The 24,251-nt window shown below is 40.6% G+C and overlaps 1 protein-coding gene across 1 annotated transcript; it reads left to right on the top strand.

The window, feature by feature from the left end:
* Positions 1-10,269: 10,269 nt before the first annotated feature.
* On the top strand, positions 10,270-13,401 carry RAG1 (recombination activating 1; the record flags this gene model as incomplete). The annotated part of the gene is made up of 1 exon (XM_082629356.1): positions 10,270-13,401. The coding sequence occupies one exon, from the start codon at positions 10,270-10,272 to the stop codon at positions 13,399-13,401; it is 3,132 nt and encodes a 1,043-aa protein (XP_082485482.1).
* Positions 13,402-24,251: the final 10,850 nt, after the last annotated feature.

Genomic DNA, 24,251 nt, shown 5'->3' with positions numbered 1-24,251 from the left:
GTACACATTAGAGATAATCATGGATTTTTGTTATGGCTGGTGATTTTGGGGGATTGAAGGGGGCATAGGAGATCCTAGAAATGTTGAGGGGGTCTTGAGGAGAATGACGGTAAATTCTTCTTCGAAAGAAGTACAAGGAACAGCCAATCTTAGTTAAAGCTGAATTCACTGGTCTCACCTTATTTGTCACAAAGCAAAGTTACTTTTTATCTTTATTATTTAAAAAATTTATTATTTTTTTTAATTTTTAATTTTTATTTTTTTGGCTGCGCTGTGCAGCTTGTGGGATCTTAGTTCCCTGACGAGGGATCGAATCCAGGCCCAAGGCAGTGGAAGTGCAGAGCCCTACACACTGGACCGTCAGGGAATTCCCCAAAGTTACTTTTCAAAACTGACATGTAGACAAGAAAGAGTAGAATCCAGACTTTTTTTTTATAGAAACTTATATAATGAAATAAATAAAGTATTACTATTAGTAATACTATCTTCAGATGTAGAAATAAAGATACAAACTTCTTTCTGTAATGATAGTGGTAAAGGGCGCTTTTATCCACATTTGAAAATTGTACTCTTTTTGGGAGGGAGGAATGTCCCAGGAAAAACTTATAACAAGATATACATTTAAATCACATAGTAATTTTTAAAGTTTTTTTAATAAACATGTTATCGACAATTCAATGGCAGGTTTTTGAACAAATATAATTAGAAGCTGATTCTACCTATGCCTTTCCAGAACCACTATTCATAAGTTGAAAAGGAATATAGTTTTTAATTAAAATTTGTTAAAAACTTAGCAATTGTTCTCATTAGGTAGAAAATTAAGCCACATAGTAACTATAGATAGAAACACAAGTCAAATGAAATTATAGTTAAATCCCCTTTGTTTAAAAGTATTCCTTTCTCACTCTCCAAAAACAATTATGAAATTTTTGGAGCCCCCAAACTGTAGAGCTTGGGATAGTTGCCCAGTTTGGCTTTTTGTAAAGATATCTGTTGCTGTCCTGCAATTAGTCGTTTCAGGCCGTTATGTTTACTCTAGGCTTGAGAAAGCCCATTTCTCAAAATTGAATTCTAACCCTGAGACATTTAGATCAAATTCATTCTACATTGATGTTGGAACTCATTCTTAGACTTTATACAGCAGAATGAGATGAGGAGGAAAGAAATGGCTTTCTATATTTGGGGTCTGAAAATGGAACAGATGTCTCCAGTTTAGAAAGGATGTCTAGTAGAGTCCAAAACACTGGACATCACTTCTCATTCCTCAGACTCCCTCATGAAGACATGTTCCTTACATCTTCACTTGTTTGAGGAATGGGGAGAAGGCATTTATTACATATTTTCTGGGACCAGTTAGCAGTAGCAAAATAGTGAGTTCCATGTTAGACCCTTGGTTTTAGTGAAAGACTAGAGTTAACTAGGTCTGGGGTCCTGAGCAAGTTACTTTGACCGTCTCAGCTTTTGATGTTGTTTCATAGTCAATAGGAATTATGGGCGATTCCTACAGAGGCAGGTGATGGTGGAGGGGATGGGTAGGGAAGATAGAGGTTGGGATAAATGGAGGAGAGAAGAGAACCAAACTTATTGACTACTGAGCTAGTTCATGGACTTCTTGAGACTTTTCCTGATAACTCAATGATATAGCCTTTTTTTGCCCACATGATGGCACTAGTTGTTTAGAAAACAGCTTAGCTAATGGCAGAAAGCCCTCCAAGGCACTCCTGAATTTGTGGCGAAAGAGCTGCAGCTGACGTTGTCAGCAATTAATAACACATTAGAAAATTTACTAACAGGGATAATCCACATTGAGTTAATTAGAAAGTAATTTTAAGACTGGAGAAGTGGGGGAGAAACGAGCGTGTGGGGATGCTCGCTTTCTACCACCAGCGCTGTGGCAAGTTTGCATTATCACTGAAGGCTCTAATCTAGCAATGATCTGTTACGGTTCTGCTTTGAGGCCAAGTCGAGTTCCTTTCCAGGCTAAGAGAAGCAAGAAGGCATGGGGTGGGCGAGGGAGGGATGCTCCCTTTTCACTGTAGTGGGAAGAATCTTGTCTTGGGGCTCCAGAGACCAGCTTGTGATGCTATTTTTACTACTAATTCCCTCCTGTGACATTGAACAGGACACTTTGCCCTTCAGGTACTGTTTCTCACCTCTAAAATACATCCACTGAGTCAGATAATCTCTAAATTCCCTTCTAGCTCTGGCATTCGATTTGGTGATGTTAGAAGACAAGAGTTTTGTGAGCTGGAAATGTGTAGATACATGCTTATATATGTAATCACAGTGTCAGTAAACAGCATCTGCTGGATTATGATAAGAGCACAAAATGCAGTGTTCACACTCAGACCACAGCTGCAGGAGTAGATTTCGATTGATATCAGCAACTGGAGTTCCAGGCTGTCTGGGAGGAAATTGAATTTGAAAAGTTCTTTTAAAAGGGCCTGCAGAGAGCCCAGGGGAATAAGTGTAGGCAACCTGCCTACAGGTTTGGGGCTTGGGTGAAGAGACCGGTTAAGGAGGGACAGCAGAGTGCATGTGCCCAGAGGGAGCAGGGCCAGTGCAGACCCTGTCCGCACATCTAGGATTAACCACAGCTAGTCACTCAGCCGGGAGGGCTCTACTCAACACTGGGACCTGGCATCAAATCATCCAAACTCTAGTTTGCCCTTTTCCTACTGCTAAATTGAGCCAAGATCTGTCGGCCATATTTTATTTTTAATTTGCTTGGAACAACATGGAAATCTTGGCAGCTTTGACTTTGCTGTTTCATGATGGAAGTCAGGGTTTGCTCTAGGTGGGGTCTGTCACATGGAAAAGATTTGAAACGAGAATAGTGGGTGGAATTTTAGTGACCAGGAAAAGGGGCTCAGCATGTTTTCCTGGTAATCCAATGGAGGTGTCATCTCTCAGCAGGGCACAGGGGACAGCGACATGATTTCAACATGGATGGGAGAAAGAGGTCCCCAGGTGTAATGGGGAAGGACAAGAAAACATGGGAAATCCTGCTCTTGAAGAATCTGATGTATAAAAATCCAGACTTTCAAATATAAAAAAATAGAAGAGTTTCTTCATATGCACCCAATATTTTATTTTGCTTCATTTTAAATTAATTATTAATATTTTATTGTGTATCTTTTTTTTCTATTTTAAAAGGAACATATGACTGATAAAAAATTAAACAGTACAGAAATTTTTGGTAAATATGATACAAAAAAGATAAAGCTCTTGTTTAATCTGGTTTGACACTTATACCCCTGGCCCCTATGGCCTGGTGTGTATTCTTCAGTGAGTCTTTTGAACATCTAACTTTCCTAAGAAAAATTGAAAAGGACTCCATTTATGAATGTTTGAGACGGAGAAATTTTCCAACTCTGGCTTGGGGTTGAAGGATGACCCCCTGACCCTGTTTGCCTTGGACTTTCAGGGCTGAACCCAGGAAAGTTCCAAGCAAAGTGGGACAGTTGGTCACTCTAGTGTCACTTAACTTCTAAGTGGGTCTATGGAACTGGCGCCTGATCCTCTGAAGCTGGGACTTGATGCTTTGTTCCAATTCTGTGAGCTATTACTGTTTTCCTGTTTCCTTCAAGGTGAAGCAAGAACCTCTGGCCCTTCTACTTTCTGGGAGTCCAGTGGGGATGCAGGGTTTTGCAGTGTGGGAGGATGGATGGGAAGGGAATCTTCTTCCACGTCAGCCATGCTGTGACTCCTCTCCACTTGGCCCCTTGTACAAAGAGGACATGAAAACCCATAAAGCCACATCCCAGAGACCCTATTTCCTGCTGATTTGAATATGGGCTCCATCTTCAGGAACTTCTCAGCTCCCACCTGCCCAACTTCATGGTGTCACATGAACCTTGGGTATAAACAAACGGAAGCTCCTAGAAGCCACAGGCTATCTCTCACATATTATTGCAGTGACTTCTGCTCACTCTTTAACTTAGTGAGCAGAAGCTGTGTCCCCCAGGACTGTTTTGTGATTGGACAGGCCTGAGTAAAAAATAGTGGGGATATACAAGAAGTATCTAAAGAGGGTAGCACAGCACAGAGAAATCCTTGCACCTGCTTCTTTGACAGTTTTGTTGAAGATGAAATGAGAGCAAGGCCACCTTCACTTGGGGGATAAAGCTGGTCTAAGAATTATAAAGGGGATTTGAAACAGAGACCTTGCTAGGTAGACGACTCATTTTTGAGTCATCCTCACACTATTGGTGCCAATGGCTTTCAGTATTCTCCTTTTACAGAATAGTGAAGTGGTTAAGGACATGCACCTTGAAACCCACTTCACTATTTAGTGAAGTGTATCTGTGGGTAAGTTTCTCCATTTCTCTAAACTTCTGTTGCTTTTCTTTGGAGAAAATAATATCAAATGCGTAGAATTGTTGTGAAAAATAAGTGATATGTAAAGCACTTGGAAGCTTGGCCTATTGCTCTGGATAACTAGGGGCTAATATTATCAATCCTGGGTTGTAGATGAGGAGATGGAACCTCATAAAGTTTAAGTAATAAATCCAAGACCTGAGGCAAGATTTAAATCCTGGTCTGTGACTTCAAAACTCTAGTAATGTAAATGTAATGTTGCTACAAGGAGCACAAACTTCCCTGACTGAGAACTGACCAGGTAGGTCATTTTAAAATTATGATAAAAATGATCATATAGTTAGCATTTGATGAGTACCTACTAAAGGCAAACACTGTTCCAAGTATGTTCTTATAATAACTCTCACTGTATAACGTCACTGACTCTTTGAGGTATATACAGTTCGTATTTCCATCTTACAGATGAGGAAACTGAGGCGCAGAGCTCTAGAACCCTGGCAGAAGCCCCAAATTATGTTGACAAGATCATTTACAACCAAACAGTCTTGGGGAGTGAACTGGCAGCTTTGGCAGTGTTCCAGCACACACCCATGTGTGGTTCTACGCTCAGGTCCCCTAGCTAAGCTTCCTGAGGAGCCAGGTGCCAGCTGGAGCAGGGGGCTCCTGGCCTGTGATTGGCTACCATCATCTGTGGTTAGCCCTGTGTGGTGGAGGAGGCTGGGAAGGACAGTGGAGGCTGATAAATATTGCAGCAGTCTGCTCTGAAAGACAGGAGGACACACTCTGCCTTCTCTTTGATATCAAGTAATATCAACCAAATTGCAGACATCCCAACACTTTGTCCAGGCAGCCTGCTGAGCAAGGTAACACTCATATTTTTCACGCCTTGAGTCACAATATTTATTACATTTTTATGTTTCTACTTAGAAGTACTTGGGCTTTTTCCCTTGCAGGGAATGAGAGGAGGGAGCAAGGGAAGCTGACGTATATTTGGTTTTTCTCTCTAATGTACGAAAATAGGAAAGGAACAAAAAACCAAGTTGAGGAAGACACTGTAGGTTCATAGAGAAGATGCAAAATATCTGAATTACTGTAAATGAGTGCTGCAGGCAAAGGAAGCCTTTAAGGAGTGCCTTTTTTCTTTGTCCACATCACACCCGGGGATATTAGTTCCCCGACCAGGGATCGAATGTAGGCCCCCGGCCTTGGAAGCTCAGAGTACTAACTAGTGGACTGCCAGGGAATTCCCTAAGGAGTGCTTCTTGAATGGATTTGTAAAATGAATCAGCAGAAGGAAAGGTGTGAGGTACTTGGAAAAAATACCGTGCTGGTCCAGGCAAGAAAAATAATCAAGAACAAAAAAATTCCGGGGTTGGAGGAAATGTATACTTGCTCAGGTATTTGCCAAGTACTGCCAGGACTTTCCTGAACTAGGTCGGACTAAGCAGAAGACCAGTATTTCTCAAAGCATGACCTGTGGGCCCCTAGTAGCAGGATCACTGAAATGCTTGTTAAAAAATATGATTTCTGGACTCCATCTCAGATGGAGAATCAGACTGGCTGGAACCTGATGATATTTTTTTAAACACAAGCTCCCTAGTGATTCTGATACATGGCAATTTTGAGAATTGCCACTGTAGAGACCCTATACAGAGGTTACGTTCTTAAATGGGATTCCTGAACATGGGCTGTGACAGTGCACTTCTCTTTCTGAAGTGGTTCAAGCAAGAAGTTGCCTGGAGGAAGAACCAGAATCTTCAGGTCATTTTGTGGATGCCTGAGACATAAAAAGTCTTTTGATGCTTTCAGCTTTTTGATGCTGGTGTTTGGCAAATAGTAGACAATAGTATTTGTGGAGTGAATGAATGAATAAATGAGTGGGACAGTGACAATAAGGGGTAACTCTTGGCTACACAGTAGTCACTTGAACATTGTGTATGGACCAAGTTGAAGAGGTTAAGAGGAGATATTGTGGACCAAGTACCAGTACGTTTGTGTGTGTAGGGTGTGTGCGTGTAGGGTCTGAGTGTGTAGGGTATGTGTGTGTAGGGTCTGAGTGTGTAGGGTCTGTGTATGTAGGGTCTGTGTGTGTAGGGTCTGTGTGTGTAGGCCTGGGTTGGGAGTCGGGGTGCTGCTGTTGTGGTTCTACCTCTGGAAATAACTAAGGATGCACTCATACAAATGACATTTCTGCCCCAGCCAAGCCACCCCAGACCGGCTTGTCAAAATGAATCCACGCCCTGTGGGGAAAAGGAGCCCTGTAGCTGGGATAGCAGGTGATGGCAGTGCTGAGAGGGCAGAGCCCATGGGAGCAGGGCTGAGCCAGCAACAACCACCCCTCCTTGTAGAGCCTGAGGCTGGTCCACTGCTGAGACCTTTTGTTAGAAGAGAGGAGATCAAGCATTTGCAAGATTCCTGAGTGTCAAAAACAAAAAAAGATCCATGACGACAAGATAACTCTTTCATAGTCCTAACTTCATGTTGTCTGCAGGTCCATGTTTCAGTCCCCTTTCAACATGTTAACCAGAAAAGAAAGATAAGCTAAGAATGGTGGTCAGATCTGAGGCTTAACCAAATCTTAAACTTTTCTGGGGGGATATTTAGGAAGAAATATGGAAAAGGGACTATGGGTACATAGAAATCTAGCCTTTACAACATTTTTTCTCTAAAGTGAATATATCACAAAAATTAAAAAAATAATCTGTATTTGTTGTGAAACATTCTAATGATATAGAAATGAATTAAGTAGAAAATTAGAGATCTCCTCACCAGTGCCAATTCTATTTTCTAGAGAGTTAACATTTTTAAGGTTTTAGTGCACATCCTTCCAGATTTTCTGTATTTTCAGATATATACAAACATGCATAAATGAAGTCTTACTATACTTGCTATTGTTGTTCTGGTCTCTGCTTTGTCATGTGGGCATCTTTTTGTATCTTGATGTATATAGAAATTGCACATATGTATCAAGGCATATAGAAATTTAAAATTTCTGTGCTGTTTTCCATTGTATATCTGGACCAGAGTTTATTTAATAATGCCCTATTGGTGATCATTTATGCTGTTTTCTATTTTTCAAAGTAACAAACAAATCTTTTAAACAGATTTTTAATTTTTTTCTTTCTATCTCTCTGTCTCTCTCCATATAAATATCACTGTGGGAATAACCTGTGGGAATGTTTCTATAGGATAACTTTCTAAAAGCCAATTTATTGCACAAAAGATAATATATATTTAAAAAATTTAAAGACATTGCCACATTTCCACTAGAAATATTATACCAATTTACACTTCTCCCAAGACTGTATGAAGATATCTGCAATCCCCATGCCTATGTTGATGCTGATTAATATCAATATTTTTAATTTTTGCTAATCACATAAACAAACGATATCTTATTAGAACTAGTTATTAAAAGTTCTATCTTCTAAAAGTAATAGAAGTTTATTTCAGAGGAAGTAAAAATCATAGATAAAGATAAAAATATAAAACGTCTATAGCTTTCACAGATCACCACTATTAGCATCTTGGTGTATGTTCCCCTAAAAATAAGAAAAATAACACATTTCCCCCACTCCCTCTTGCTTCTAGTTTGGATAAACTTTTAGCAATTAAGTAGAAAAACAATCTAATAAATAAATTTGACTTGGATGTCAATGGCTAATAACTGCTTGGTGATGGTACTCTTTCCGTGGGAGTAATTACACAAATGTATTTTGGCAGATTTTGACCCAACATTTCAGGCCAGTGCCAGTCAGGAGAGGGTGGGTAGGGAGGGGAGACAGTTCTAGGGAGGCTTCCTAACATGGCTTCCCAACATGGCTTGTGGCTGACTTACCCATTGTGAAAGTTCAGTATTTAACTTGAGTAGCTCTAAAGATGGTCATGCATTTTTTTTTTAAAGAAGAACTCAAAATATTATCTTGGAATTCCAGAGAACTAGTGCAGAAAAAGACAGGGAAGGGAAAGCCTAAAAAAATAAAAAAGGCACTTGGGAATGAGTTCAAAGCAATGGGGCAGAGGGCAGGGGACATAGAAAGTCCTTGACCCTGACCCAGGACAGAATTTAGGAACATAATAGAACTGTAAACAACTCTGAGGTGTTGGTTGGGCTGCAGATGAAATATTGAATACTTCTGATATTAATGAGACCTTTGAAATGGTTTGGAACGGTTTGGTTCTCACACAGTTCTGCATATAGAACAAGGTAACAGGATTTCCTTTTCAACAAAGACTGGAAGTTGGCTTTTAGTTTTTATGAAAAACATAAACCTCTGAAACATAATGCATGCAAGATGCAACAAAATTCAGTGGTTTAAAGGGGTGATCTGACAGGAAGCTTTGTTAGCAGCTGTCAGGACAACACTTGTGGCTTCCTCTCCCACCCCTAACCCCAAATTCCACCTCTGGGCAAAGTGTGTTCATCTGAGGATTAGTCTCCATGATCACATGACTAGAAAAATATCATCAGTTTGGTTAGTTAGTTAATTGAGGGGGAAACGTTGTTTGATAAAATTGGCAGGTCAAGGCATTAACCCAGGCAAATATGAGAAATATAGATGATAGTCTGAAAATACAGTTGCTGTTTTCCCAGTTATGTGTACTAAAGAATTTTGAGAATATTGGGCTAATTGGGTCTAGAGACACTCATATGGCAGTTTTAGACTTCTTTCTACTGCTCCATGATGTCTACATCACAAGCCAGATTGCTTGGGTTTCCTGGAATGTATAATTGCTAATGTTTTTCAAAGAAGAAAAATATTACTCCCACCTCTTCTTTTTACAAACTATAGAGCTAATGACCAGTGCCCAGTAATGACTTTCAGGATGGCCTGTGTAATTTTATCTGAAAATACTTGAAATTTTCATCTTAAAATTCTTCAGAATCTTTGTACATGCACACTGTGGTTTGTTGCAGGTTTAGAGAGTTCTGTGGGTTTTGTTCCTAATGGAGAAACAACCTTATAATTTACAGCAGCGTTCGCTAATTAAAATTGTAAGCATAATTACTATCCATGATACTTATTATTAGCATGCATTCATAAAGCTCAAAATTCACTTCATCCTTTCACGTGCTGAGTAATTAGTTTCTCTGGATTTGTAGCTTTATCATCCCTTTATGTTCCATTGGGAAGAAATCAACAACCAACCTCCCCGGAGATAGCTTTAAAAAGCTGGAAATATATTGTCCAGCTAGTGCAATGAGACTGATACAATGCAGAAAATATGACTTTTCTTTGGTTTAGTAGACAGCTTTTCCTTGCATTTATTCAGCAAATAACTATTGAGCACATAATGTGTGCTAGAAAACTTGGGGAGACAGAGATAAATCACTCAAGGATTCTGTCCTCAAAGACCTTAAGGTTTCACTGGAAGGAAAATAATATTGTACATATATAATAGTGTATATCAACTATACCTCAATAAAAAATAATAAGTTAAAAAATAAGTTTGTACATATATATGTGAAATAAACCATGGTGTTATATGTAATTAGATACATGGTATAAATGACCATCAGCACTGTCAGAACAGGAATTGACTCTCTTCTCCGCTATATGATCAGCACCTAACATAGTATATTAAAATAGGAGGTTTAGGGCTTCCCTGGTGGCACAGTGGTTGAGAGTCCGCCTGCCGATGCAGGGGACACGGGTTCGTGCCCCGCTCCGGGAAGATCCCACATGCCGGAGTGGCTGGGCCCGTGAGCCATGGCCGCTGGGCCTATGCGTCCGGAGCCTGTGCTCCGTAACGGGAGAGGCCACAACAGTGAGAGGACCGCGTACTGTAAAAAAAAAAAAGGAGGTTTAATAATTATATCTTTGGATGATTTAATAACTGAATAATTGAATGTACTCATTTGTATTCCTTCCAAGGTACATCAGTGGGATATTGAAATTTTTTTCCTAATCTGACTTGTTTTTATTGTTTCCAGGTACCTCAGCCAGTATGGCTGTCTCTTTGCCACCCACCCTGGGACTCACTTCCGCCCCAGACGAAATCCAGCACCCACATATTAAATTTTCAGAATGGAAATTTAAGCTATTCAGGGTGAGATCCTTTGAAAAGGCACCTGAAAATGCTCAAGCGGAAAAGCAAGATTCCTCCGAGGGGAAACCCTCTCTAGAGCAATCTCCAGCAGTCCTGGACACGCCTGGTGGTCAGAAACCAGCTCTGACTCAAGTGGCATTGAAGCCCCACCCAAAGTTTCTGAAGAAATCCCACGATGACAGGAAAGCAAGAGACAAAGCCATGCACCAAGCCAACCTGCGACATCTCTGCCGCATCTGCGGGAATCCTTTCAAAGCTGATGGGCACAATAGGAGATACCCAGTCCACGGGCCTGTGGATGGTAAAACCCAAGTCCTCTTACGAAAGAAAGAAAAGAGGGCCACGTCCTGGCCAGACCTCATTGCCAAGGTTTTCCAGATCAATGTGAAGGCCGATGTGGACTCGATTCATCCCACTGAGTTCTGCCATAACTGCTGGAGCTTCATGCACAGGAAGTTTAGCAGTGCCCCGTGTGAGGCTTTCTCCCCAAGGAATGCAACCATGGAGTGGTCCTCCCACACAACATCCTGTGACATCTGCCACATTGCCCGTCAGGGACTCAAGAGGAAGGGTCATCAGCCAAGCGTGCAGCTCAGCAAAAAACTCAGAACTGTGATTGACCGAGCTCGAGAAGTCCGTCGGCGCAAGAGGAGAGCTCAGGCCGGGATCAGCCGCAAGGAACTGATGAAGAAGATCGCCAGCTGCAGTAAGATACATCTCAGTACCCAGCTCCTGGCCCTGGACTTCCCGGCGCACTTTGTGAAATCTGTCTCCTGCCAGATTTGTGAACACATTCTGGCAGACCCTGTAGAGACCAGCTGTAAGCATGTATTTTGCAGGATCTGCATTCTCAGATGCCTCAGAGTCATGGGAAGCTATTGTCCTTCTTGCTGGTACCCCTGCTTCCCTACTGACCTGGAGAGTCCAGTGAAGTCTTTTCTGAGCATCTTGAATTCCCTGATGGTGAAATGTCCAGCCAAAGAGTGCAATGAGGAGGTCAGCTTGGAAAAATATAATCACCACGTCTCAAGCCACAAGGAATCGAAAGAGACTTTCGTGCATATTAATAAAGGGGGCCGGCCCCGCCAGCATCTCCTGTCCCTGACCCGGAGGGCTCAGAAGCACCGTCTGAGAGAGCTCAAGCTGCAAGTCAAGGCTTTCGCTGACAAAGAAGAAGGTGGAGATGTGAAGTCAGTGTGCCTGACCTTGTTCCTGCTGGCTCTGAGGGCAAGGAATGAGCACAGACAAGCCGACGAGCTGGAGGCCATCATGCAGGGACGGGGCTCCGGCCTGCAGCCGGCTGTTTGCTTGGCCATCCGTGTCAACACCTTCCTCAGCTGCAGCCAGTACCACAAGATGTACAGGACTGTGAAGGCCATCACAGGGAGGCAGATTTTCCAGCCTTTGCATGCCCTTCGGAGCGCTGAGAAGGTCCTTCTGCCGGGCTACCACCCCTTTGAGTGGCAGCCACCTCTGAAGAACGTGTCTTCCAGCACTGATGTGGGCATTATTGATGGACTGTCTGGACTGTCCTCCTCTGTGGACGATTACCCGGTGGACACCATCGCCAAGCGCTTCCGCTATGATTCAGCTTTGGTGTCTGCTCTGATGGACATGGAAGAAGACATCCTGGCGGGCATGAGAGACCAAGACCTTGACGACTACCTGAATGGCCCCTTAACCGTAGTGGTGAAGGAATCTTGTGATGGGATGGGAGACGTGGGTGAGAAGCACGGCAGTGGGCCAGCAGTTCCGGAAAAGGCAGTTCGGTTTTCCTTCACGATCATGAAAATCACCATCGCTCACGGGTCACAGAGTGTGAAGGTGTTTGAGGAAGCCAAGCCTAACTCCGAACTGTGTTGCAAGCCCTTGTGCCTCATGCTGGCAGATGAGTCTGACCACGAGACCCTGACGGCCATCCTGAGCCCTCTCATTGCCGAGAGGGAGGCCATGAAGAGCAGCAAATTAATGCTTGAGATGGGAGGCATCCTCCGGACTTTCAAGTTCATCTTTAGGGGCACCGGGTATGATGAGAAACTTGTCCGGGAAGTGGAAGGCCTCGAGGCTTCGGGCTCAGTCTACATTTGTACCCTTTGTGATGCCACCCGCCTGGAAGCCTCTCAGAATCTTGTCTTCCACTCCATCACCAGAAGCCACGTTGATAATCTGGAGCGCTATGAGGTCTGGCGTTCCAACCCATACCATGAGACGGTGGAGGAACTGCGGGACCGGGTGAAGGGGGTCTCGGCCAAACCCTTCATTGAGACGGTCCCTTCTATAGATGCACTCCACTGCGACATCGGCAACGCAGCTGAGTTCTACAAGATTTTCCAGCTGGAGATAGGGGAGGTGTATAAGAACCCCAGTGCCTCCAAAGAGGAGAGGAAAAGATGGCAGGCTGCCTTGGACAAGCACCTCCGGAAGAAGATGAATCTGAAACCAATCATGAGGATGAATGGCAACTTTGCCAGGAAGCTCATGACCAAAGAGACGGTTGAAGCAGTTTGTGAATTAATTCCCTCCGAGGAGAGGCACGAAGCTCTGAGGGAACTAATGGACCTTTATTTGAAGATGAAACCTGTCTGGCGATCATCATGCCCTGCTAAGGAGTGCCCAGAATCCCTCTGTCAGTATAGTTTCAATTCACAACGTTTTGCTGAGCTCCTCTCCACCAAGTTCAAGTATAGATACGAGGGCAAAATCACCAATTATTTTCACAAAACCCTGGCTCACGTCCCTGAAATTATTGAGAGAGATGGCTCCATTGGGGCCTGGGCGAGTGAGGGAAATGAGTCTGGCAACAAACTGTTCAGGCGCTTCCGGAAAATGAATGCCAGACAGTCCAAGTACTACGAAATAGAAGATGTCTTGAAACATCACTGGTTGTATACCTCCAAATACCTGCAGAAGTTTATGAATGCTCATAATGCATTGAAAACTTCAGGGTTTACCATAAACTCACAGGGAAGCTTAGGGGACTCATTAGACCTAGAGGACTCTCCAGAATCTCAAAATTCAATGGAATTTTAAGCAGGGCAGCCACTTATGAGTTGGTTTTGCAAATAAATTTTCCTCTGGGGGGCATTGTGACCTTCTCCTGGTACCCTTCACGCCTGTGTATGGGGCTTCACCACCCAAGCGGTGGTAGGTTGGAGAGGCCACAGATGCTGAACCCATGTCAGGAATGGATAACTGGTGAGCTGATTGCTTGAGCCATTTAGGGAGTTCAGAAAAGCAACAGGAGAAATCAGTTATTTGAAAGCTCAATAGTTGAGAACAGGAGTAACTGCAGGGGACCAGAGATGAACAAAAATATGTGTATGTGAGACTGAGTGACGTGAAAATCAAAGTCAAGGTTGTCAAAGGACAGCCAGTGAAGGCAGGAAAGGAATTTGACTTGTGGTTTCCATCAACCACCACCTCCCCAGTTATTCTAGTTTATATTGAGATGTGTTTTCTATATCATTTTTGCAGAATTATTTATTTTATAAATTTCACATATTTTGGCTTATTCTACAAGATTCAGGAAAGCTCTTCAGATTTCTCTAATAATAATATCTTACATTTGTATGGCACAATGACCTTGACAATGCTCCTGGTGCATTTTGTCATTTGGTACACTTATGCAGATATACCCTACATCCAGAATATTTTTGGAAAATCAGTCCTTTTCTGGATTTAAATGATGTCTCTGTTGTAACTCTTGGAGTTTAGGAGATCATCTGGTACCATGGATTTTTCAATTATAAAGTGAAAATAAAACTGTTAGCTGCAGTTGGTTACTAAATCTTGTGATAATAGATGTTTACTTAGCTATCAGTAGCCAGGTATGATTTTTATTTTTTACTTTTAATTAATTTTGATTCTCCAAATGCTTTTCCATACAATCTCAAAGCCACAGAGGCTATTAAAATCTGGTTTTGTTTACTGTATGAAAACAGATTTAACGTCTTGCTGAAAATTTCAGCCAGGTTTTCTTCATTTGAAACCTGGGTCAATTTTACTAAATCCACTTTTCGTGGAGTTTTTCCCTTTGCAATGTGTTATTTTTTTCTATTATGATCAGTTTACTTTCAGTGTATTAAGATTTTTGTAGCAGGATATCTTTGTACTTTTCTCACCTGCTAAGTTTATATGGAGCCTGCTCGTGGTACAGTGGAAGAGTTAATATTTATAGAGGGTTTGTTTTTTTTTGCCACTTTTAGAATATTTCCACATTCATTTTTGCCTCAAGCTCTGTGGGGTCGGTATTGTTATGATTCTGATTTGGTGGAGAGTTAAATGATTTGCCCAAAGTTACAGGGATAGCACATACCTGATCTGGAATTTGAACTCAGTCCTTTTGTCTCCAGATTCCACATTGTTTCTACCACGAAAATTAACCACTGTTTTTCGTTTTTTGCTTTTTTTTTTTTAATAAGGCAGTAATATAATTCGTTTAGAATCTACAACTAATCACTATAGTTTGTAATCTTGGGATTACATTTCTTGGGGGCAGGGATGGGTGGGTTTTAAGTCCTTGGTGTGCTTTGGGCCTTTTGCTAGAAGAAAGAATTGCCAAAATTCCCAAGAGCCTCCCAAACCCCTGGTGGCTCCAGTTTTTGGAAACTATTGTCTGTATCCTTAGAAATTTGGGAATTACCAATTGCTGGCAGTTTAGAGCAGGCATGGGATTTTATGCGCTGGTGAGTCATAATGATATGTTAGTGCTAATTAGTTTTTTTTCCTTTGATTTTATTGGCCTTAATTGCCACTCTTCATACAGAGTATATCAAAGAGCTTTGTAATTTGGTTGTCAAACGTGCATCAGTGATATTATCCTAAATGGTATGCATTTGGTGCTTTTACAGGGATTGAACCTGGTACTCTTCCATTTAAAAAATACAGCGGTTTTTCTTGCTTTTTATATATAGAATACATAAATTACAAAGACATTTGTAATTTAGTTGTCAAAAAGATATACATATTTTAATTTTATTTTTTCTTGAAAATGTTTAAGTTTTGCATTTTGTAAACAAATGGGCTTTGAAGCCATGACTTTCCTTCATCCCATTTAATCCTTACAGCATGTCTCTGCACTAATAAATGGCTAAATTCATGTAATCATCTTACTCCGTGAAGCATGCTGGCGCTGGTTTGTAGTTTTTATTTCCCACTTCTACTCTGTTACTCGATTGGTGGCAATGTAAATACTTTCCAATATTAAATTCAACTTTTCTAGCATTTGGGGACTATGCTTAATGCATGTGAGTAACAGCATGATTTATAGCACAACCCTCCCAATAATCCCTTAATCAGATCACATTTTGATAAACCCCAGGAACATCTGGCTGCAGGAATTTCAATATGTAGAAATGCTGCCTATGGTTGTTTTTGCCCTCACTGTTGAGATTGTAATATACTAGACCCTGGTTTTATATTTAAGTTTTATTTTTGACAATGCCCACTGTGAATGCAGCCACACACTCTAGGGAAATTCACCACACTGAGTGGAGCTTTTTTTAATTTTTTTAAGTATAGACCGAGACTTGAGAAGTGCAATGCATTTTTCTCCCATGAAACCTGATTCTACAAGTTCTCCTGCCAACCCACTGAGGTGCACTGCAGGGACCAGTGATAATGGCTGATGAAAATTGATGAATGGTCAGTATGAGGCCAAAAAGTGCTTTGGGATTAATAAATATGTACCAAGAAGCAAGAGCAGGAGGAAAAGATGTCTTTTCCTTCCAGGTGAACTGAAATTTAGTTTTGCCTCAATTTGTTTTCACAAAATATAGATGAAGATCAAGATTTTTTTGGTTGAGCTTGTGGGTCTCGCATTAGATCAAACAGAATTCAAATTACACACCGCTAGGAGGTAGAGTCTGTAAGCACCAGTGGTGGTTGGGAGAATGAATCATCATTTAGATGCAAGTGATTTTTGATTGCAGATATGTATGTGTCTTCAGTTATTGTATGAGAGGTGGTACTATTCTTTCAATGTTAAGAGGTTTTTTAATAAGAGTAGATAACCATAGTAATCTACATAAATATACCTCATTCATTTTTGGTGAGATTTTTCTTTTTGTGGAATCGCACTTCACTTTATTTTCATACAAATAATTGTAAAGTTTGTTTACTGACTTCCAAAACTCTTCTTCTTCTTCTTCTTTTTGTGTTTGCTTTAGGAAAGATTCAGGTACCAGGATATAATGGTTTTATTTGACGATTTGATGCAAAGGACCTGTATTTTCCTGTCAAATGATTTCAATTAAAATATGTGTTTCAATACTTATTTTTATATTTTAATATTTTCATTCCTTATTAATGTTATAGTTATTGTTAATAACTTTAGACTTAAGTATTTGAAATAAAAGTTTAAAATTTGAAAATAGTGAGTCTTGTGATTTGTATTCAAATAATAATATTGAGCGCAACATTTAAAAAAATGAAGTAACTTTTTTTTTGAGGGAAATACAAAATACATTTGGTGATCTTATAATAAAAAGCAACAGAATGGTGACAATGAGTATAATTTACACTACTGTAGGAGAGACGATTTGGTTCCAGATACTTAAGGTAAATGTAGGATGTGAAAATGAGTCGTATTGAAACTCCTTTGAGAGTCTGATAAAAATATGACCCTGTTCCCCAGAAAATTCACACATTCATATACCAACATTTTGGCCAGAGTAGTTGACTTGTCCAGGGCCACACCGATAATGGCAGAAGTGAGCTAGAGCCCAGGTTCTTTTGACCAGTTCTTTTCCTAGTGATAACAGCAAAAGCAGCAGTAACAACAACAGTACTGATAGCTACCACCGACCAAACAGTGTGGTGGGCACTTTGCATATGGTTTTCTCATTGGATCCTGTTGGAGGCAGTACCGCTATTTTCTTCCTGTTATACATGTGGTCCCTGAAGCTTATCTCCGCCAGAAAATGGCAGAACCACGTCTTGGCAATCTTCCCCCTAGTTCTGTCCATCTTACCTTCATACTAGTCTGTCATCTCTACATCATCCGTGAAATTTCAAGTAACTTAGGGCCACTTTCTGGAGACTTCCAAGCTCCCTCCTACTCAGAACACAGATTTAGCCCGGCTGCTTCCATGCAACCATACCCGTTTTTGTAATATCGGAATATGTTTGTACTTGTAGGTAGGTAGCCTGTTCCCCAAAGGCCCTGTTCCTGCAGCCCCTCCCCGTCCCCCAGGGACTCAGATCCAGCAACTAACAAGTTAACTTTTGGCACAGCAGGTAGCCTTAAGGACCTGCTCCAGCACCCTCTTCTTTCACTGATTTTTAAAAGAAACTCCTACTATCCTTGCCTTGTACTATTTTTTTCCCAGCTTTATTGAGGTATTATTGACAAATAAAACTGTACATATTTAAAGTGATTGTTTGATATAAATATACATTGTAAAATACTTTTCACAATCAAGTTAATTAGCTCATCCAGTGTCTCACATAGTTACCTCTTGTGCGTGCGGTGAGAACGCTTAAGAGCTACGCTTTTAACAAATTTTAAGTGTACAAGGCAGTACAGTGCCATTAGTATAGTCACCAAGCTGCACATTAGATCCTCAGAACTTACTCATAACTGAAAGTTTGTACCCTTTGACCAAGTATTTGAACATTACCCCCTGCATTTGAGAATGAAATATCTCCTCACACTTTAAGGTCCAACTAATTTCTATATCATTCCCAACACCCTTTGCAACTACTTCAGCCTATTTTTAAAACAAATATTTATAGGATGTCTTCTATGAGCAGGCAATGTGTGTTTGGCCTACGCTGGAGATATAGTGGTGAACACAGATGGTTTCTGCTCACAAAGAACTGTGTGGAGGTAGGCATTGAATCAACTAGAAGCCTAACAAATGCATGACTCCACAGTCTAGTATGTGCTATGAAGGAAAAGTACTAGGTACAATCAAAGTACAGTAAGACAATGGAATTTAAACTGGGGAATCAGAGAAGGGTCTAGGAAGAAGGAACCTTTAATGGAGACTGGTAGGATGAGTGGGGTGAGGGCAGGTGAGAGGTGATAGACCTGGGCCAACTTAGTCTATGGGAAGGCTGAGGTGGGAGAGTGATTGGAGATGTTTAAGAAGTGAAGGAAGGTCTGTGTGGCAGAAGCAGATAGAGAGGAAGAGGGTGCTGCATGAGTCTAGAGAATCAGGCAGATGCCTCATCATGTAGGACTCTGTGGTTTGGTAAAGACTTTGGATCCTACCCCAAGTGCAAATGGAAACCTTTGAGGAGTTTGAGGCAGGTAACTGTTGCAATCCATGCCACGCCAGGAGAGGGACACCAGTGAAATGCTTTTGGAAGGTATTAAATGTGAAAGGATTTCCAAGATTGAGAAGGTTATGCATATAAATTTAAATGATGGAGTAGCTATTTCAAACATTTTTGACATTGGTTACACACTGCCTGCTAATTCATATGTCTCACCCCCTTAGTTAGGTGACTGTGTCCAACTCTAGGCTGGAGAAGATGCAGGGAGATTCTGCAATATCCTCAACTTGACAGCCTCACCTGTTCATAAAGTTAGCATTTCTTCCCCTGACATTTTCCCTTCTTTGTCACAGAAATTTCCTTTCCTTCCTGGCTTTCAGAATGAGGTATTAGTTCTCAGGAATAAGTGGGCTATAATAGATGTTTCCTGACAGAATTAGGTTTGGGAAATGGTAAATTCCAAGACAAAAAGCGATATTCTATAATGGAATGGAATTTGGTGGCATATAAATAATTTGGAATTCTTGGCACTGTGGATTAGAATGACTGCCTGTTCTATCTAAATATACCATGATATCCATTCTAATCTTGTGTGAACTCTTTTCACTAGAAAAGAGAATAATTTTAACCCAAGACCTCACCTCATCTCTTTCTGTGAATGTCACCATACTTTTTGTTCCTAAGTTCTATGAGATGTGATAATTTGACTGATCAAGATATTTAGAACACAGATTTATTTCCATATCTCATCCTTCATTTATTAAAGACTGGAAAGATAGAAAGACAACTGCAGAAGTGAGTACATTTCAGTTCATATACGTGAGCTTAATTCAAGAAACAGTTTCAGAGCAACTATAATGTAACAGAAACCATGCTTGATACTAAGGATACAAAGTTGCTTTCTAGGAGCCCACTGCCAAACAGAGAAGGCAGGCATATAAATGTCATGTAAGTGGATAAGTGCTATGAAGACAAACAGTGGGGAAAGAGGGATGGCTTGGCCACAAACGTGCGTGCTTTGCTCTGCTTGGGCTGAAGTCTTCACTGAGAACCTCAAGATTGAATCAAATCTTGAAGGATGGTAATCATTCACCAGGGGAAAGGGTTTTCCAGATGGAAGAAGTTCAGCTTTGATGAGGAATCATGTGCAAAATGGGTAAGGGGAGAGGAGGGATGAGCCTAGAGAATCATCCCATATAATACTGAGGCATTTGGATCTTTTTTCCGCATGGGAGATGGGGAATCACAGGAAAGTTTTCACCTGTGTAATGTCATTTTGGGATGATTTCTGTGGTCTCAGAACAATCAGATGATTGGAGGGGCCATGGTGGAGGCAGGGAGACCAAGTCAGGAGGTTGTTTAAACAGTCTAAGCACAAGATAATACAGACAGGGGCAATGAGTCTGCAGAGCATGGAGCTTTGTTTCTACCTTAACAGGACTCTGTTAGTACCCTTCATTATTACTTCAAGGTACTTGTGACTATTTCATCTGGTTGTTTAAATATATGCTATAATAGGTATTGGCTTCATGCTTACCACATCCATTTCCCTTTTCTGGGCACACAGTTAAACTATATTTCCCATTTCCCAGCCCCTTTGCATCTAGGTGGGGACATACAACTAGTTTTTGTTTTTTTGTTTTTTTAATCAGTGGAATGTCAGAGGAAATAATCTATCAGTTGCAGGCTGAAACATTTGCATGAGGGTGTGCCTTCTCCATGTTCTTTCTTTTCCTTGTATCTGAAGTCTTCAGGATCCAAGATAAAGATGAAGATGGCAAAGTTGTCAAACAGAAAAAGCCTGATTCCCTGGACACATCTTGGAGGAATGCCACTCAGATTTTTAGCTTAATAAGGGAAACCTGCATTGCAACCAGCTTGAGTGAGAAATAAACTTTGTGACAATTTACTGGTGTTTGGGATTTTTTTTTTTTTTTTTTTTTTTTACCACAGCCAGTGTCAATTATCCTGACATACTTATTCTCTTATTCTCATCTATGGGGTCATTCAGAGGTTTGTTGGTTCCATTTATTCTTACATCTCTTGCTTATTCAGTTAGTATAATTTATTCACTCTATTTTACTCTAAATATCTATATCAGTGTTAAGCTAGGCAATGAATAAGTCACTTTGACTGCCCACACTGGGATACAGATGCAACTCACCGAAGAATTTAATTCAATTAATTTCAATGACAATTTAAATGCCTACAATATGCCAGGCATTATACTAAGTACTAGGTATATAGGAATTACAAAGTGTCCTATACCTTGGGTTGAGCTGTGGAGTTGGGAGAACAGTAGAAACCTCAGATAAGCTTGGGGAAGTCAGGAGCAGAGCGAAGGTGCACCTCACTTTCCTGGCAGAGTGGAAGAAGCAAGTGACTTTCAGAGGCGAAATGGTGATGAAGTCTTTTAACCAGAGAAACTTGGGGAAAGGTTCTGTGACCCAGTAAAGACAGAAAACAGACAAGTCCTAGATGGTCTCACAAAGAGAACTGTGGCCACGCTGGGAAAGGAAGGGGCAGAAAGATCTCCTCATCATGTGAGCCCAGAAGGGACCTGAAAGTTGGAGAGAGAGGGAGAGAGAGAGAGAGAGAGAGAGAGAGAGAGAAAGAGAGCATTCTAGACCTTATAATACCTTGTGATTAAGGCTGAGGTACAACCCAGGAGTCATCTTCCAAGCTAACCTCAGGCCAGGTGGGAGTGTGGATGTTGAGAAGCAACTAGTGAGGCAGGACAATGACCCTAAGTACCAGATACTTCACCCTCACTCGTTCCTACTCTTGACACCTCAGCATTATATTTCTTCTGGAACTTGGAGAAAAAGTTGGGTGAACACAGAGAATTCTAAATTTATTAAAGCTAAATTTCCAACACACAGTAAAAGGGATACATAATGTAATGTGAGTTGATTTATAGAAAAGTACAGTTTTATTTCTTGTAACTCTGAGTCTATAAGCAGAGATTTGCAAGCATTACAGCTATTAAGGAGGTGATGGAGTTCGGAGGAGGCTTCCTGGTGGAGAAGCAGGTGTCTGAACTGGGATGTAAAGAGTGGATGGGGGTAAGGGTAAGCTGGGATGAAGTGAGAGAGTGGCAGGGACATATATACACTACCAAATGTAAAATAGCTAGCTAGTGGGAAGCAGCCGCATAGCACAGGGAGATCAGCTCAGTGCTTTGTGACCACCTAGAGGGGTGGGATAGGGAGGGTGGGAGGGAGACACAAGAGGGAAGAGATATGGGAACATATGTATATGTATAACTGATTCACTTTGTTATAAAGCAGAAACTAACACACGATTGTAAAGCAATTATACTCCAATAAAGATGTTAAAAAAAATAAAAAGAGTGGATAGGAATGGGCCAGATGGACTAGGGTATTGGCAGGTGTTATAAAGTGCAGGAGGGAAAGCATGCCCTGCAGAAGGAATGGGTTGCCCCAAGGCCCTGAGTATGCATGAAACAACTAGGGCTGCTCACCAGAAATGTTATCAGTTCAGCATTTTTGGAGACTGAGCACAAAGTGTGAAGAGAGTAGTAAAACAGAGAGGTAAGCAGTAGGGGACAGGTCAACATGATAGGAATGAAATTGTATGTGATTTTATTGTACTGATGAAAAACTGGGGGCCCCTGCCCTGCTCACCTCTCCATGCTTATGCCACTTCATGCTCCTCTTGTTTACTATGTGTTCCCCAGACTGATGTTCTTTCAGTTCCCCAAACGTGACAAGCTTCATCTCACCCTTTAGACTAACTACTCCTTTTCCACTATGCTTTCCCTCCTCCTAACACGTTGAACTCATTTGTACTTGTAGATGAGTAGAGTCCCTTAAAATAGTCACCCTGGAAAGCCATATACTTCTTTATTGATATTATTCTTGTGTAAAGCGTTTTGGGACTTACCTTTAGCACCTATTTGTGAGGCATGTCAGAAAACCCATTTTGTTATCTCAGACTTCATTTTTGGGCCTAAAGTGCCAATAATACTGAGAGTTACACCCTACTAGACTTGGGACATTTGTCTGTTTCCAGAAACCAAATCCATCTCTAACTATTGAGTATCTTCAAAGGAATGAAACATAGGCTCTGATGGTGATTGAAAAGTGAGTTCTAGAAATGTTTTCGGCAAAAACATTATATCATTGGGATAAGTGAATACTCTTCTAATGTGGTTCATTTGAAAGTTTGCATGTGCTTAGTAGAAAAGAAACCTTATTATCTTAAAATCACATCTGGTGGACTCATTGGTGAGATGACTTAAAAGACCTATTTTTACAAAAATTTATGGTAAGTAAAACCAAAGTACTTGCTCTTGACACACACACACACCCAAAAACAGCTATGCTAATGAGATCTGAGCTTAACTGTAGAAACCAGTGAGTTTATAATTGAATCACTCAGATTACCATATGTTGATCTCACTGATTACAAAACAAATATGGGTAATTATTTTTTAGCCACTTGGTCACTGAAAACAAGTCAAGATAAGAGAACATATATAGTACTTGAGGGAATAACCCTTTTGAACCCTGTGGAGGATATCTCAGTTCCAACTTGTGCTACTTTCTACTAATAGATAAAAAATAAAACAGAGAGCTCCTGAGAAAATTAAACAGTATCATTTTGCCTGCAACTGGGTAACTACAAATGTTAATAATTGAAATAAATCAATATAAACAGAAGACATTTTCATATTTTATTAGTTTTATATAGGTGATGGAAACCACAAAAATCAAAACAATGGTACAGCAAATTATTCAAAAGGTATATTCATCAAGCAACATTACGGAAACAAAGTGAACATGATTTAATTTTTTCAAATTAATTTCAGTATCTGAAACATGGAACTATTAGCAGAAGAACTTTTGTTCCAGGATTTCATCTCCTGTATGGTTCATATTTCCCCTAAATTTGGTAATAAGAACTTATACACTGTGGACTCTTAGTGAAAACTGATGAATAAGAGGCTATGGTTTAAGCTCTTAGGCTAAAGTGAAATGCTTTTCCAGAAAAATATTCCAGGAGGGAAGACATTTGTATATAAGGTCATCTAATTATCAATTGATATTGTGAAGCCTCAAAATTAACAGTCCTTTTAATTTCAATTCTAGCAAGTATCTAATTGAAACTTAGCAAGCTCACTGATTTTAACTTTAATTGACAGCAAACTCCACATATTAACTAGACTCATAAACACACATACATTTCTTTTTTCTCTTTTAAAATCATCTACCTGTTAACTTTATCAAATTCTCTAAAATTTTATTATTTGGGTAAGTAATCAATATTACTTGGGGAAATAACCTCTCCATGAGATTTATTTGGTGGTCCTTTCTTAGTGCCCTGTTTTGGAGGGTTAAGAAGCAGTGGACTGCAGTTTTCATTAAATCTCTCAAAGAATTGGTTCAAGTGCCTGGCTTTGGTTCATCATCTGTGGACCATATGATGGGTGGGGGGATCCTTTGAAGAAAGTGCATGTGGATAGTTTGATAAAATGTAACAAACGATGTAGATTCTTTTTCTCTTTCTTCATGTCAATGGAGATTATTTATTTCTTCCTATCTATCTATCTATCTACCTACCTACCTAGCTCCTCATAGCATTTTCTGTACATGGGCATAGTCAAGTGGCCATCTTAGAGGTGTACAAAGAACATT

This window comes from Mesoplodon mirus (assembly GCF_964341445.2).
Source record: "Mesoplodon mirus genome assembly, chromosome: 7".
Classification (NCBI taxonomy): Eukaryota; Metazoa; Chordata; class Mammalia; order Artiodactyla; family Ziphiidae; genus Mesoplodon; species Mesoplodon mirus.
The sequence above is the reverse complement of the archived record's forward strand: the minus strand, read 5'-3'. Positions and strand labels throughout refer to the sequence as shown.